This window comes from Centruroides sculpturatus, unplaced genomic scaffold (assembly GCF_000671375.1).
Source record: "Centruroides sculpturatus isolate CEXI.00-Female unplaced genomic scaffold, Cexi_2.0 scaffold1198, whole genome shotgun sequence".
Lineage (NCBI taxonomy): Eukaryota > Metazoa > Arthropoda > Arachnida > Scorpiones > Buthidae > Centruroides > Centruroides sculpturatus.
Window position 1 is genome coordinate 65936 of NW_019385412.1, and position 14455 is coordinate 80390.

General features: G+C 30.0%; 1 protein-coding gene and 1 long non-coding RNA gene across 5 annotated transcripts in view; one reads left to right on the plus strand and one right to left on the minus strand.

Moving 5' to 3' along the window:
* The window catches only part of LOC111638695 (ras-related protein Rab-30-like), a 60422-nt gene extending 57249 nt beyond the window's left edge, over positions 1-3173 (plus strand). For all 4 annotated transcript variants that reach the window (XM_023384449.1, XM_023384447.1, XM_023384448.1 and 1 more), the window contains one exon: positions 1912-3173. In XM_023384449.1, coding sequence (XP_023240217.1) covers positions 1912-2346 — 435 coding nt within the window. In that variant the 3' untranslated portion in view covers positions 2347-3173. The remainder of the gene's footprint in view (positions 1-1911) is intronic.
* Positions 3167-14455, minus strand: part of LOC111638697 — a 24250-nt gene continuing 12961 nt past the window's right edge. The window contains exons 2-3 of the long non-coding RNA XR_002758918.1: positions 3706-3759; positions 3167-3406 (exon numbers count right to left, since the gene is read on the minus strand). This is a non-coding gene — a long non-coding RNA (uncharacterized LOC111638697). The remainder of the gene's footprint in view (positions 3407-3705; positions 3760-14455) is intronic.

Consider the following 14455-nt stretch of genomic DNA (forward strand, 5'->3'; position numbering starts at 1 on the left):
CCCCAGATCCAAAAAAGCTCGCCAAGTTTGATCCAATATCAAGGTGATGCTGACAGTTTTCTTTGATGCTAAGGGTGTTGTTCACCATGAGTACCTCCCCCAAGACTCCACAGTGAACCAGACTTACTACATTGAAGTTCTGAAACGTCTGAGGGATGCCATCTGTCACAAAAGGCCAGAAATGTGGAGGAGTGGTGACTGGTTTCTCCATCGTGACAATGCTCCAGCCAAACACTCGATCGCTGTTCTTCCCCACCCCTTACCTGACCTTGCTCCTTGTGACTTTTTCTTGTTCCCTAAACTCAAAAGATCCTTGAAAGAAGATTTGAGAAGATTCCTGAGATTAAGGCAAATGCAACGAAGGCACTGAAGGACATTACAAAAGAAGCATACCAGGACTGTTTCAACAAGTGGAAACACTATTGGGATAAGTGTGCGCATTGGGAAAGAGAGTACTTTGAAGGAGACCCAGACATGTAACTTCTACATAAAGTACATTTTGTTTTATGATGTCAGTCTGCATATTTTTTGAACAGACTTCGTACATCATTCCATATTCAAGTCAGTATTATTAAAAACTTGTAATTTACAAGTACAGTAGAGCCTCGAAAACTCGGCGTAATGTGGACCGAAGGGTGGCCGAGTTTGTGAAAATGCCAGGTTATCGGGAATGGGGTTAAAAAAAATAAGTATGAGTGTTTCCTCAGAAAATACTGTACTGTACTTGTATATATTGTTTACTTGAGAATAGAACAGAGAATAAATTGCCCAAATACCCTTAAACAAAGGAAAAGTACATCTTTTATGAAGGCATAGGGTCTTTACTACATGAAAATGAAAATTAATGAATACACTGTGTACAGTAATTTACCTGATAAGACAGACCTCAGAAAAATACTTTATGAGGCATAAAGCTGTCTTTATCATGAAAATTAATTAAGGATTTTTTTTGCCCTGCCAGGGTGTGGCCGAGTTATCCGGAGTGCCGGGTTATCGCGTGCCGAATTTTCGAGGCTCTACTGTATTTGTTTGAATACTTGTAGATGATAGTAGAGTCCTAATTATTTAAGGTAAGGAGGACCAAGAGTATCTTGTATAATTAAAAAAAATTGGACTACATGAAACATTTGCTAATAAATGATTTGACTTCTCACAAACATTTAAATTTTGCCATTATAATAAATTCTTTTTAAAGCTCCTGGAGCCCCTTTAGGATACCATGCGTCCCTTGTCTAAGACTCACGAAATAAATTGTAGTATGCTTGTCTTTGTTGAAATTTTCACCTCAAAAATGCAGATTCTAGATTTAGTTGATGTAACTATTGATGCAGATAACTGTAGCTATGGTATCAGAAATATTATATATTACCATTTTATCATTAATTTATTAAATTAGAAAAAATAGACAATCAAAATTTAAAATCTATAACAATAAATTTATTATTTTAATAATAAAAGCATGTGTGTTGCAGAAAAGAAAAATGTTTTAAAATTTTACTTTGATCGATTAAATTAATACAATAGCTAATCTGGAGTTTAAAATATATATAAAAAATTCTTAGTTGCTGTAGACCTTACAGATTATATAGTTTTCTTCCATAAACAATTTTAGTATTATGTAAGTTGTTATGGATTAAATAGTTCAATAAGGAAATTTATAATTTTCACCAAATACAAAACTACCTGAATGAAATGGAAATATCATAAAATTTTTATTACAATTCACCATATTAGTTATAACTTAAAAACTGGCATATCTTGGAGTCAAGACTTGGAATGCAGACAATTCTCATTTGAAAAAATATAGTAAGATTTATAATGAAAAAATTCGGCAACTATAAGTTCTTAAAAATAAAACTTTTATGCATTCATTTTCACAAAAATTAATCTAAGTTTTTTTTAATTTCACAGTTGCAGTTATGGGATACAGGTGGCATGGAACGAGTTGCATCCATCACTAGTAGTTATTATAAATTTGCAGAAGCTGCAATTCTAGTATTCAGCTTTGATAATCCTGATTCATTCAATATTCTCTCTCAGCATCTTTTGGATATCGTTAGCTATGCCGAAAATGCAAAAATTTTTTTATGTGGAAATAAAATAGATTTGGTACATCATATGGATATAACTGATTCAGATATAGAAGCTTTTTGTGAACAGTGTCATAATTTGATCAGTGGTGTGTATAAGACGTCGTGCAAGACGGGTGCTGGAATAGAAGAAATGTTCACAGATATTGCTCGTCAGTTGGTGCTCACTTGTCGTGTAAAAGATATGGAAGATGTAGCTAAAGATTCTTTCAAGGTCACCGCTCAAGACGAACCCCAAGAATCTTGTTCATGCTAGTCATTTTATTCAAAATATAAGAAATCATAGCTTTAGTAAATTTGTTTATTACAAAGAATTTTTTAAATTATGTACAGATTTTTAAGATTTCTGTACATACTGTAAAGTACTATGTTTTGTATATTGCTGCAGATCTCTAATTATCCATGATTTACATTTTGAAAATTAAAAACAAAAAAACTTGTAGTGCTATTGAAGTAGTAATAATTGTTTTGCTGTTAATTTCTGCTTAATAATGTTTGAGTAAACAAGACTTATCTAGAGAATAAGTTAGAAAATATACAAAACATGATACTGATATTGGAAATCAAACAGAAAATTATTTGAATTAATTGCAATTTTTGCAAAATGTTCCTAATTTGACTGATTAATTTATCATAGATAATCTGTTAATTATAATTTCAAGCTGCAGTTTGAAATGATTTCAATATATTTAATTAAATGTTAAATATCCAAGATTTAAGAAAGTAAATTAGTATTAAAAAAGATTAATGATATTTTACATTAATCTTGATATCTGAATAAACTCATTTCCATATAGATAGATATCAATATATAGAAATTGCCGAAATATTTTTTTAAAGTAAAGACGAAAAATGAAATTAGCATATATTTGATTTTACTACAATCACAACATTGTTCTACTTAGGTAAGGGTGCATTGAGCTTGAATTTTACTAGAAATTATTATTTTTAATGTTTTTATGTGAAGTACAGTATTGTAAAGTATAAACTAAATGTAAAAAAATTTCTTCCATTAATGTATTTTTCTCTAAATGTTAAAGTGATGTATGAGATTAAAATTTATTAATACATTTGCATTTATAACCATGAAGAAAATGTCTTTTCATTTTTTAATATCAATGTGTACAAATTATTTAAATGACATGAAGATTGGTGAAAGCAAATGTAATTTACTTAAATAATTTTTTTTACTAGAATTAAACCTATTTAGAATTATTTAATAATAATTGTTTTTAACTATCTGGAGGCTTTTTATGACTATCAAGATATTCTCTAACTTTTCTCCATATTTCTCCTGGTTCATCCACACGAGGTATCTAATTAAAAATAGATTTAGAAAGTCAGGTTTTTACACAAAATAACAATTATTATTTAAAAGATTTATTTTTAAATTTACTTGATCATGTATAAAAATAAACACCATACAAGAAACTTGGAGAAAAAATACCAAAATTAGTACAAATGACACTTACAGAACATCTCAATGTAATTCTTAGAACTTGAAGGATAAAAATCCCAAAATGCAAGTAATATCCAATAGTGTCACAATATGTGTTTGTGTCTAGTATCTGTTTTATAGATGATCAAGTATATTTAAAATGTTAAACATTTTTACCTCATAATTTTGGCATGCATATATTCCTGCATAAAGACCAATTCCAAATGAAATCTGTAAAAAGAAAATGTTGTTATCTTATTTACTATGAAAAATTATAATTGATTTCATTATACGTTTCATTCTTCAAATTACATAATTATTCATTGGTTTAATATAACAGAAGTCTTCATGATTCATCTATTCGACATAATTCATCAGACTTCTCTTAAAATTTTAAATAGAATTTTTAAATATCATGTACTCATCTTACATAATATATTTGCAAATGCATCCATTATCATAAATAAGAATATTAAATTTATCGTAATTATAGAATATTTTTATGTCTATCAAATATTCACATGCAACTACCATGATAGGAACAAATTTTTAAAAGAATTCACATCTAAGTGAAGCAAAATTAGAATCACAATATTTACATTCTCAAATAGTATTTTAATTATTTTTTCAATATCATTTTAAGTTAAAGAAAGCAAACTTTGAATACTGTATTTACTTCAATAATTTATGCTAGTAAGTAGAACCCCAATCAACAGAGGTTCCATATTATTCAAAGCATTTAAGTGACTACTACTGTATAATTCATAAAATAAAGTATTAAAAAAATTATTTTTTAATATGCAATATATTGTTTTTGTTACCTTTTATTGTTTAATTTCAATATGAGACAAACCATTTATATTAAAACATAATATACATTTTTATTAAAACTGTTGTATTTTAGTTATGTGATTAATAAGTAATAAAATCTTAATATGATGTCAAAGCAGGTGAAACTGAAGAGGGACTTGAACCCAAAATGCATCTTTGACAAAACTACAGGACAATAAAGTAACTTCTTAAAAAGTGAGTGACTTCTTGTATGATTAGATCCCTTAAGAGCATCACAATATTTCTGTATACACTTAATTTATATATATAATGTGTATTAGCTGTACAATAAATTATATATATCAGAAAACATTTTTACGATTAAAGTCACAAAAATATTTTGAAAAGGCTTAAAATGACACCATATAAATCTTTTAATACTTATTTGTAATTTTTAATCCAAAACAGCTGTGGCTGTCTGTTTTATCTGAAATAGCCTCAGTCCATATTACCCAAATAATTGGAGTTCTACTGTATTTTTTAAATTAAAATACAGTAGAGCGTCGATTTTCCGAATCAATTGAGAACTAGGGTTGTCCGGATAACTGATATTTCAGATAACTGATTTACGTACGAAAAAATAGTTTAACGTATCCGACGTCGAAATTTTTCTCCGTTGCGTGTCGCTTTGCGTTGAATTTTCATCGATGTTAAGCCTAACGAAGACTATTGTATCGTTAAAAATTATTTTTTTATTTTGTACAAACAAAATAAATATATTTAAAAATATAAAAATAATAAAAAATTATACTTCAGATGTTAATTTAGTATCAAAAACGTAAAATATTTGAGTAACCCAAGACATAGCCAAAGATTGAAGCGCCACAGCACTGGCGAAAATTTAAATTTGCCGACTGGAATTCTTTCGGATGATTGATGTTTCAAATGATTGACTTTCGGAAAATCGACGCTCTACTGTATATATCTTTTGCAAAGATTTCAAGCAGATTATAAAACATATAATTTATCATTATCTGTTGTGTAAACAAAATAACCTTTCTTTTGTACTCTTTTATATTAAAATTGACAACTGTAAGCAGACAATATAAGAAAATACCATGAAATTCCAGCAAAGCATATTTAATCCATACTAACAGTAACTAATGGAACATAATTCAAACAGTTGTATTTTTCTGTCCTACATATGAAGGAATTCTATATTTTAAGTTTTATATAGAAAACAAAACAATCTCAATGTATTTCTATGTTGAATGAATAAAGCATTATTCCATTGATTATTATAAAAAAGATCATATGATGTGATCTTTAGTTCAACTGACAAAGTTCAGTTCAGTTCAGTTCAGTTCTATGATTATATTGTTAAAATATGAATTATTAGTGAACTGTTTCAATAATCATATAACAACATTAAGTTGTAGTATAATAGAATGTTGATTATCTGAAATAAACAGGGCAGGGCAATTTCCAGATAACCAATCACACTTGGCAGGCAAAGAATAAAAAGATAATATTTATAGTTTATTTGACATATTTAATTTTAATTCTAGTTTAAAGGATAGAAATTTAATGCATTAGAAGACTTATGTGAGAATATGGGTGAGGGTTAGCCCTCTAGTCGTAAGACCCACTCACTTGGTCACTGGATGGCTTAATAGGAGCATCTTAAAACAGTCGAGTAGAGAGGTTGCGAAAACATCAGTAGGGTGACCGTTATTCTGAGAAGGACATGTTAATAGAACAAGAACTTTAATAAAACAATAAAGCAGATATACAAACTAGCTATGGTTACAATTATAGGATAGTATAAGCATACACCCAAGATTCGATATCTACTGACTCTATTCTAAATCCAGGTCGCCAAGAGAGAGTTTACAACACATAATTAATTATCATACCTCTGTCGTATCCGGTGATAGAATATCCGTCGAGGCTCAGGACAATATTTGCACATAGCATAAAATTTATAAGGATGATCCTTTGAGGATTATATGGCAAGACAACTCCCTACGGTCATTTCTCGAGTATGTTTGCCCGGAAGGTCAGATGTGCGACTGTTATACACCCATCTAGTGTGAGAATTTGGTCTCATGACCACCTGCAAATATGTCATCAACAGACAAGGAAGTTTAAACAAAATCGACTCATAGGTCTCTTATTTCTTCCATTTGGTTTTAAATTCTCTTTATGGATGTCATTAACAAACAACTTTCTCATGATTAACAACTGGTTGTTATATTAAACAATCAGTTGTTAATCGTGAGAAAGTTGTTAGTATGTTTCCAAACCATTTTCCAGTCAATGTGAGGGGGAAGGGACTTGTTGTGAAAAACCCCTCTTTAACATGAGTATCTTAGTCGATTCTTTACTGTTAAAACGAACACCTGCTTATTTGTTTTCTAATTACTGAATGGATGAGTTTCTAAATTAACGTGTTTTTTGTTAAAATTTTACAAGAGAATAGCTCGCGGATCCTCACACTTATTAATCCTGCAATTCTACTTGTACCGTAATAAATAAAACTTAACACTAGAGTTTGATAATGAGAACTCAATAGCAAACCTACAGAATATCACCAATAATCATTATTACATAAAAACTTTGTAATTTCTACAGTTTAGAATGCTCTCAAGTCAATTAAATCAATTTTTGGATAATCAATATTCTACTGTAATTAGATGTAAGACATAAGCAACAAAGCTAAAAAAAAGAACATTAAAATATATACTAGCTATAACAGTAAATATACTTTTGTACACATCCAATTTTACTCTGTACAGAAGAAATACAGTAATACCTCGACTTATGCTACCCTGACTTACACGAAACCGGAGTTACGCGATTTTCAAATCTCATCGATTTGTCTTTTGTTTGAGTGCCACGCAACTCACTCCCCTCACATTATTGTTCAGCTTACATGTTCGGACGTGTCACGTGGAATCGACACATAGCTACAATTTATTTTGTGTTATTTATTTCTGTGTTTGTTATATCTACGGAGACTCGAGAGACTCTATGTGGTGATTTCTTGTAACCGTGAACAAATCAAAAGATGAGATAAGATTAACGAGAACATTTATTAGCTTACATACATCCAACTTGGATTTTACAGAGATTGCAAAATTACATGAATTCGACTTAGGCGGTCATTGTTCGGTACCACCTATCACGTAAGTTCGGGGTATTACTGCAGTTAAAAAATTTTGTATACTTCTTTTTTCTGTCATAATGATATTATATCAAAATTTCTGGGGTATTTGTTGTTGTGATTAATAAGACCAATACATTTTTTTGACTTTTAGAAGTTTTTGGAAAATGTTTGAATATGCAAAAACTCTAGAAATGGTTCATTATTTTACATATCACCTAAAAAGTTAATTTCATACATAAATTTCCAATAAATTTACAATTTGAAATACACCCTATCGTTTTTAAATTAACATACAATTAGAAATTTACTTTAAATATCTTAAATATGTTTCATATAATACAATGAAACATTTAAGATATTTTAATACTTTAAATAAGCAGGGAATATAACATTTAAAAACAGAAAAGATTTTTATATATTTATTCAGAATTTCTATATTTTTATTCTCTAAGAATTATGAAATAATAAAGGATGAAAGATAAAATTTAAACAATATTTTCCTTTCTAGACAATTTATATAGTACAAATAAATATTTAATGTGAAAAATTAGAACCTAAACTTAATATTTAATTTTTATATACATCTATTTTATTACTCATAATTGTAAAAATTTTAGTATTTGATAATATATTTAAATTTATTATGTATAGTTGAGAGATGATTAAGGAATTCTGGAAGTGATAGTGCAACTATTATATTTATTGCATATTTATAAACACAATCATTCATTTATCATTTACATACCAAATTATTAATTGAGAAATACTATTTTTCAAATTTGTCAGCATTATTGATATAGTAAGAAGATAAAGTATGAAGAGATGAAATTAGACTTTTTAATATGATTGATTAAAATTTTGATTTTAATAATAAAGGCAAAATTTAAATTTGAAATAAAGAATCAAAGTATAACAATAAAATTAAAATTTTCTAACAATTTAAAAAATCTAGTATACCTAATAAACAATTTTTTCATATTACTTTCTAATAAAAATTAAGTTAAAAATATTTTTATGGTGAATACATCATATCACAGATATTTTAAAGCTAGTCAAACTGTTTTCGGAGTACAGGGGATTCTCGTTTAATGTGGCTAACTAGGACCAAAAAGTTGCCATTTTATAAAGCAGGGATTTATTTGGGATTTCAATTATATAATAATAAATATTTTACATACGTGTAAGTAGGGATAATAAAGATTTCTTTCACATTTTTCATTTGGTTTTGTTGTATTGAATATCAGAAATTATTTATAACTGAATTTTAGAAGGGCCTGGTTGTGATTCTTCATTTTCACTGACTGCTGAATTTTGATATATAAAAAACAAATCTAAAGTATACTGTTTCCTGTAGTTTATTTTTTCATTTAATATTTTTTTATAACAAGAATAAGTCTTTCATCCTGCACTGAAATTTTTCTGCCTGTTGATAAACTGGATCATTTTTAAGAAAATAATTGACAATTTCATTACACTTTGCAAATGTGTCATGTAAAACATCAATGGACTTTTTGTTTTCATTGGAAATTTTATCCAAGTCCTCAACATTGTCTTCGATTTCTTTAATTGTATGCTTATATTATAATCTAGACTGTATGAGACATGTTTCCTTTTAGGAAGTCCATCATCAGGTTTGGTACATTTTGTTGGCATAATTTCAATAAGAAAATCAGAAAACACAACAGAAAAAACATCCAGAACTGAAACAACAAGTGCATGCACAATAATGCATCTTGTGTATGGCGATACAAATATGTATCAATGAGCATTTAGATCATGTCATGCAAGAGAAAGTTACCATCTGCTGGGAAAATCTTGTAAGTAGGAATTTTTAATGGTGTTCCACAATATTTCAACCATGTAACTACAGGGACTTGAATAATGAATACTCGTTAAATGAGGAACTTGTGCATCTTAATGTATACAACAGTTATATACTTGTTAAATGTATGACAAATTTTAACATTTCAAATAGTATATATAAACAAAATAAAAATCAATTTACTAAGATTTTTTGAAAAAATCCCACTGATATTAATTTCTCATAAATCTATCCGTAAATCACGAGGCTTAAATAGACTTTTAAATCTGAAAAATCTCTGATTTATGGCTGATAGAAATACCATAATTATTCACACTTCATTTCTAGATTAATGTAGGTTTGTTGAGTTATATGGCAAGTACAAGCCTAAGCCAGAATTTTCAGCTAAAACTTTGAGAATTATGAATATACACCAGGTTGTATTTTAAGTTGCAGCATATAAGCCAGGGGAACTTATATGCTGCAACTTAGAGTAATTCACTTTGAGATGGATCTTGAGATTAAGGTGCATCCCATAAATATAAAGGCACAAGTTGTTATGTAAATAAAAGCTAAACTAATTATCATATAACAAAATCAATTTAAATTTTAAGTAGTTACAACTTACAAATAAACATACTAAAAAATCAGGTAATTATATTGTTTAACAACTTAACAATAAACTAATTAAAATTAAAATCACATTTCTCACTGTCCCAAAAATATAACGGCAGGTTCAATTTTCTAACAATAGAGGTCATACAGTACTACAGTATAACTGCCACATATTTAAAATGTTTATTTCTGTTATGTATTGATGTAAATTAATTGTTTTTCATCACGGGACGTGCAAAACCCTTAACAGATATTGAAAAAGGCTAGATTTCAGCTTTAAGAAATGAAATTACTCAGCAAGAGCAACTGTGAAGAAAATTAATTGTTCTCAAACTGTAATTGACAATTCCATAAAGTTTGGAGACAAATACAAACAAAAGAAATCAAGAGGTTGACTTTCAAAACTTACAAATAGAGGAAAACATAGTATTTTGAAGGAAATCAAAAGCAACTAAACATTTTTACGAAAATGAGCATCAAAACCAGAGCTTAATGTATCAAAGTCTACAATTGGAAGAATTGTTAGTACATGTCAGCATCTCATCTATAAGAAAAAGAAACACTTGTATCATAACTAAACTCCATCCAAACAAAATTGCTTGCAGTGGGCACAGGAGAAAATGGGATGGACAGATACATGGAAGTGCATCATCTGGAGTGACGAGAAGTTTAATCTTGACGAACCAGATGGTTGGACTTGTTATTGGCATGATTTGAGGGGTGAGGAAGAAATATTTTCAAAATGGCAGCAAGGGGGAGGTTCAGTGATGATATGAGGTGAGTTTTGTTGGTTTGGCAAGACAAATATTGCATTTCTCAGTGGTCAAATGAATGCAAATCATAATCAAGACATGCTAGAAAGTTTCTTTTGCCCTGGGCTGATATTATTACTGGAAATTGTTTCTTTCCAACAAGATAATGCCCCTATCCACACAGCTAAATCAACTTATGAGTGGTTTTTAAATAATGGAGTCCCAAATATTGATTGGATAACTCGTCCCCTAGATTTGAATCCAATGGAAAACCTCTGGTAAATCTTAGCTAGAGCTGTATATACTAATGGGTGCCAATATAATAGTGTAGATGAGTTAAAACATGCAATTAATATCCATTGGAAAGAAATAACTACAATAGTCCTTAAAAACTTACACAATCAATGTCAGACTGTATCTACAAAGTTATAATGAAAAAGGGAAAGTGTATTGGTTATTAGTTGATTATTATTAAAGATTTGTAACAATACTTTCTACTGTTCTAGTGGTTTTGTATTATGCCTTTATATTTTTAGGATAGTGAAAAACGTGATTTTGATTTAAATTAATTTATTAAGTTGTTTTACAATATAATTAAATGGTTTTTTATTATGTTTATTAAGTTGTGACTACCTCAAAATTAAATTGATTTAGTTATATGATGATAATTAGTTTAGCTTTTATTGACATAACAACTTGTGCCTTTATATTTATGGGACGCATCTTAGTTATAACAAATTCCAATGTTATTTAATCATTAAAGTGATAAATACATTAAATGTAACCATAACAATCTCAACAGATTCAAATGACTAAAGCTTGAACTTTAAGCATTTTTTGTAAATTTTTTAAAGATTGTACAAATACAGTAAGACATTGCTTAATGCTGATTTGATGATATAATGTGGTCTGCTCAAAGCCTAAAGTAAAAAAAAAACTCAAAATTTACGCCGATTTAAATTATCATGGCATTTCATTGATTCATATATAATACAATTATTTACGAACATGAACCAAACAGAAAAAGATGGCGAAAAGGTTAACTTTCTTTAAATCTATGTTTGTTTGGTGCAATTTTAGAAAAAATATATCATCATGGATGCCATAGGCAATATCGGCTTCGCTTGGCAAGAATTAATTGATAAATGCACAAATTAAGTGTGGAAGAAGTTATGGGTAAAGATATCCAAGAATTCTCAATGAGAAAAGCCTATTGTTATATCGTTAGGATGACCAAACTCAACCCAATTGATACAGCAGGACTAGGAGATGTAGATGAGCAGGATATTGAGGAGTTACAACAGGTTTCTGGTAAGAGCCTTACCTACAACAACCTTCAAGAACTGGCAGAAGAAGGAATTCACATGGAACTGGAATATAGGATTCTGAAAACAAAGAACCCAAAAAATTTCTCTACAGATTTCCTTAGTAAAAGTTTGGTAAGGATAACTAAAATTGTTGATCAAATTATAGCGAATGATCCAGATTTTGAAAGGAATGCAAAAGCAAAATGAGGCATTTTGGATGCAATCTTCTGCTACCGACATTTGCTTAATTAACCTGTCCTGTTTGGGTGGGTGATCCCGAATATTTTCGTGTCTACATCAGAATGTTTTTGATTCTAGATGTCACTATGCATCACAATTTTTATATTAAAATGAACTTTTGAAATATAATTTTTTTTGTTTCTGCTATGTATCGCAGCGCCATCTATGGCAGTTCAAATGTATATATGTAGTAGCGCGCCTGCGCACTGCAGAGTTATCTAGGTTAGAAAAGGCTGGAGTTATTTCTAAGATATCCAACAGTGCTTGGGCCACACCTATAATTCCAGTAGTTAAAAATGATGGTAGTGTTAAGATAGCTGGACTTTTCAATCTAACCTTGAATAAGATGTTACAAATAGATGTCCATCCAATACCTCGTTTGGAAGAAATCTCTATGAAACTACTTGGAGGTGAGAAGTTCTCTACCTTTGACTTAAGTGATGCCTATAACCAATTCCAATTGGATGACGAAAGTAAAAATTTAGTGGTTATCAACACTCATCTTGGATTGTATAAGTGCAATCGTCTTTTATATGGTATTGCTTCTGCCCCTGCTTTATTTCAAAGAGCTATGGAAAAATTATTCTCTACATTCCAAAAACGCAACCATATTTTGATGACTTGGTTACTTCTGGTACAAATCATTCAGACCACTTGAGTAATATTGAAAGGATTCTATCCATTTGTGAAACAGAAGGAATCAAACTAAACAAACGAAAGTGCAAATTCTTACAAGATTCTGTAAAATTCTTAGGATTTGATATTTCAAAACAAGGAATTGCTCCTTTATCATCAAAACTGGATCCTATATTAAAAGCTCATAAGCCTCGTAATGTTCATTCTCTACGCTCGTTCCTAGGTATGTTGAACTATTATTCTAAATTTGTACCTAAACTGTCTACTTACCTACACCCCCTTTACAAACTCTTACGTAAAGGATGCTCTTGGATCTGGACAAAAGAGCATGAATCTGCTTTTCAAAGTGCAAAAAACTCACTAAAACAAGCTAAACTTCTCATACATTATGATCCTAACAAAGAATTATACTTGACTACAGATGCTTCTCAATTTGGTGTCGGCGCTGTTCTTTTCCATATTATCGACAATGTAAAACGTCCTATTTCATTTGCTAATGCTTTACTTTCGCCTGCTCAACGTCGATATTCTCAGACAGAAAAAGAGGCACTATCCATTATTTTTGGTATCAAGAAAACCAGTACTTACATCTGTAAATCTTGTGGAAGCAAAAATCATTCCCGTGAGAATTGTAGATTTAGAACATTTACCTGTAATAAATGTGGCATTCTTGGTCATATTGCAAGGATTTGTGGAAAAACTAAACATTCTCATGTGAGCATACACCAACTATCTCATACTGACAATGATTCAAATGATTACTTAGAGATAGATAATTCATCTTATTTAAATCTTTTCAATATTCAAGATGTCTCCACACCAGTTCCACCTATTATTCTCACTCTTTCTATTAATAAGAAGAACATTAGTTTTGAAGTTGATACTGGCTCCCCACTTTCCATCATTTCTGAATCCACTTTAAACAGAGACTTATCATCCTTTTCTTTACATGAGTCTAAACATTTTCTTTGCACATATGGAAATTTCAAGTTGAATGTATTAGGATTTATTATAGTACCAGTTCTTTACAATCGTTCTCGCCATAAACTTCGCCTTTATGTGGTTCGTCATGGTAATGCTAACCTTATCGGATAACAACGTAGTTCGTCCACAGCGTTCTTTCATGATAGGAGACACAATTTTTGCTCGTGACTTTTGTTCTAAAGAATATTGGGTAGCTGGTAAAGTTATTCAGAAACTTTCACCTGTTACCTATAACATTGAGCTCCCTAATGGTTCCATATGGAAACGTCATATTGATCAACTGAGATCTCGATCATCCTCATCCCTCGAATCTCAAGGTGCTTCATTCGTTCCTCTTCAGCTGTGGTGGGAAGAAGAAAATAATCCTATAGTTGAAAATATTCCCCAGAAAGACAACATGAAAAATTCATCATCAGATACTGTCTTAACTTCAGACTCCTCTAGTACTCAAGAGTCAAGTCGTAGACATCGTAAAACTCCTAGATACTTACAAGACTATGTTTGTAACTTCTCCTTAGGAGGGGATGATGCTATGTATCGCAGCGCCATCTATGGCAGTTCAAATGTATATATGTAGTAGCGCGCCTGCGCACTGCAGAGTTCTGCACCGTTATGTACTTCAATAAAGACGTGTTGATTTAGCTGTTCATGA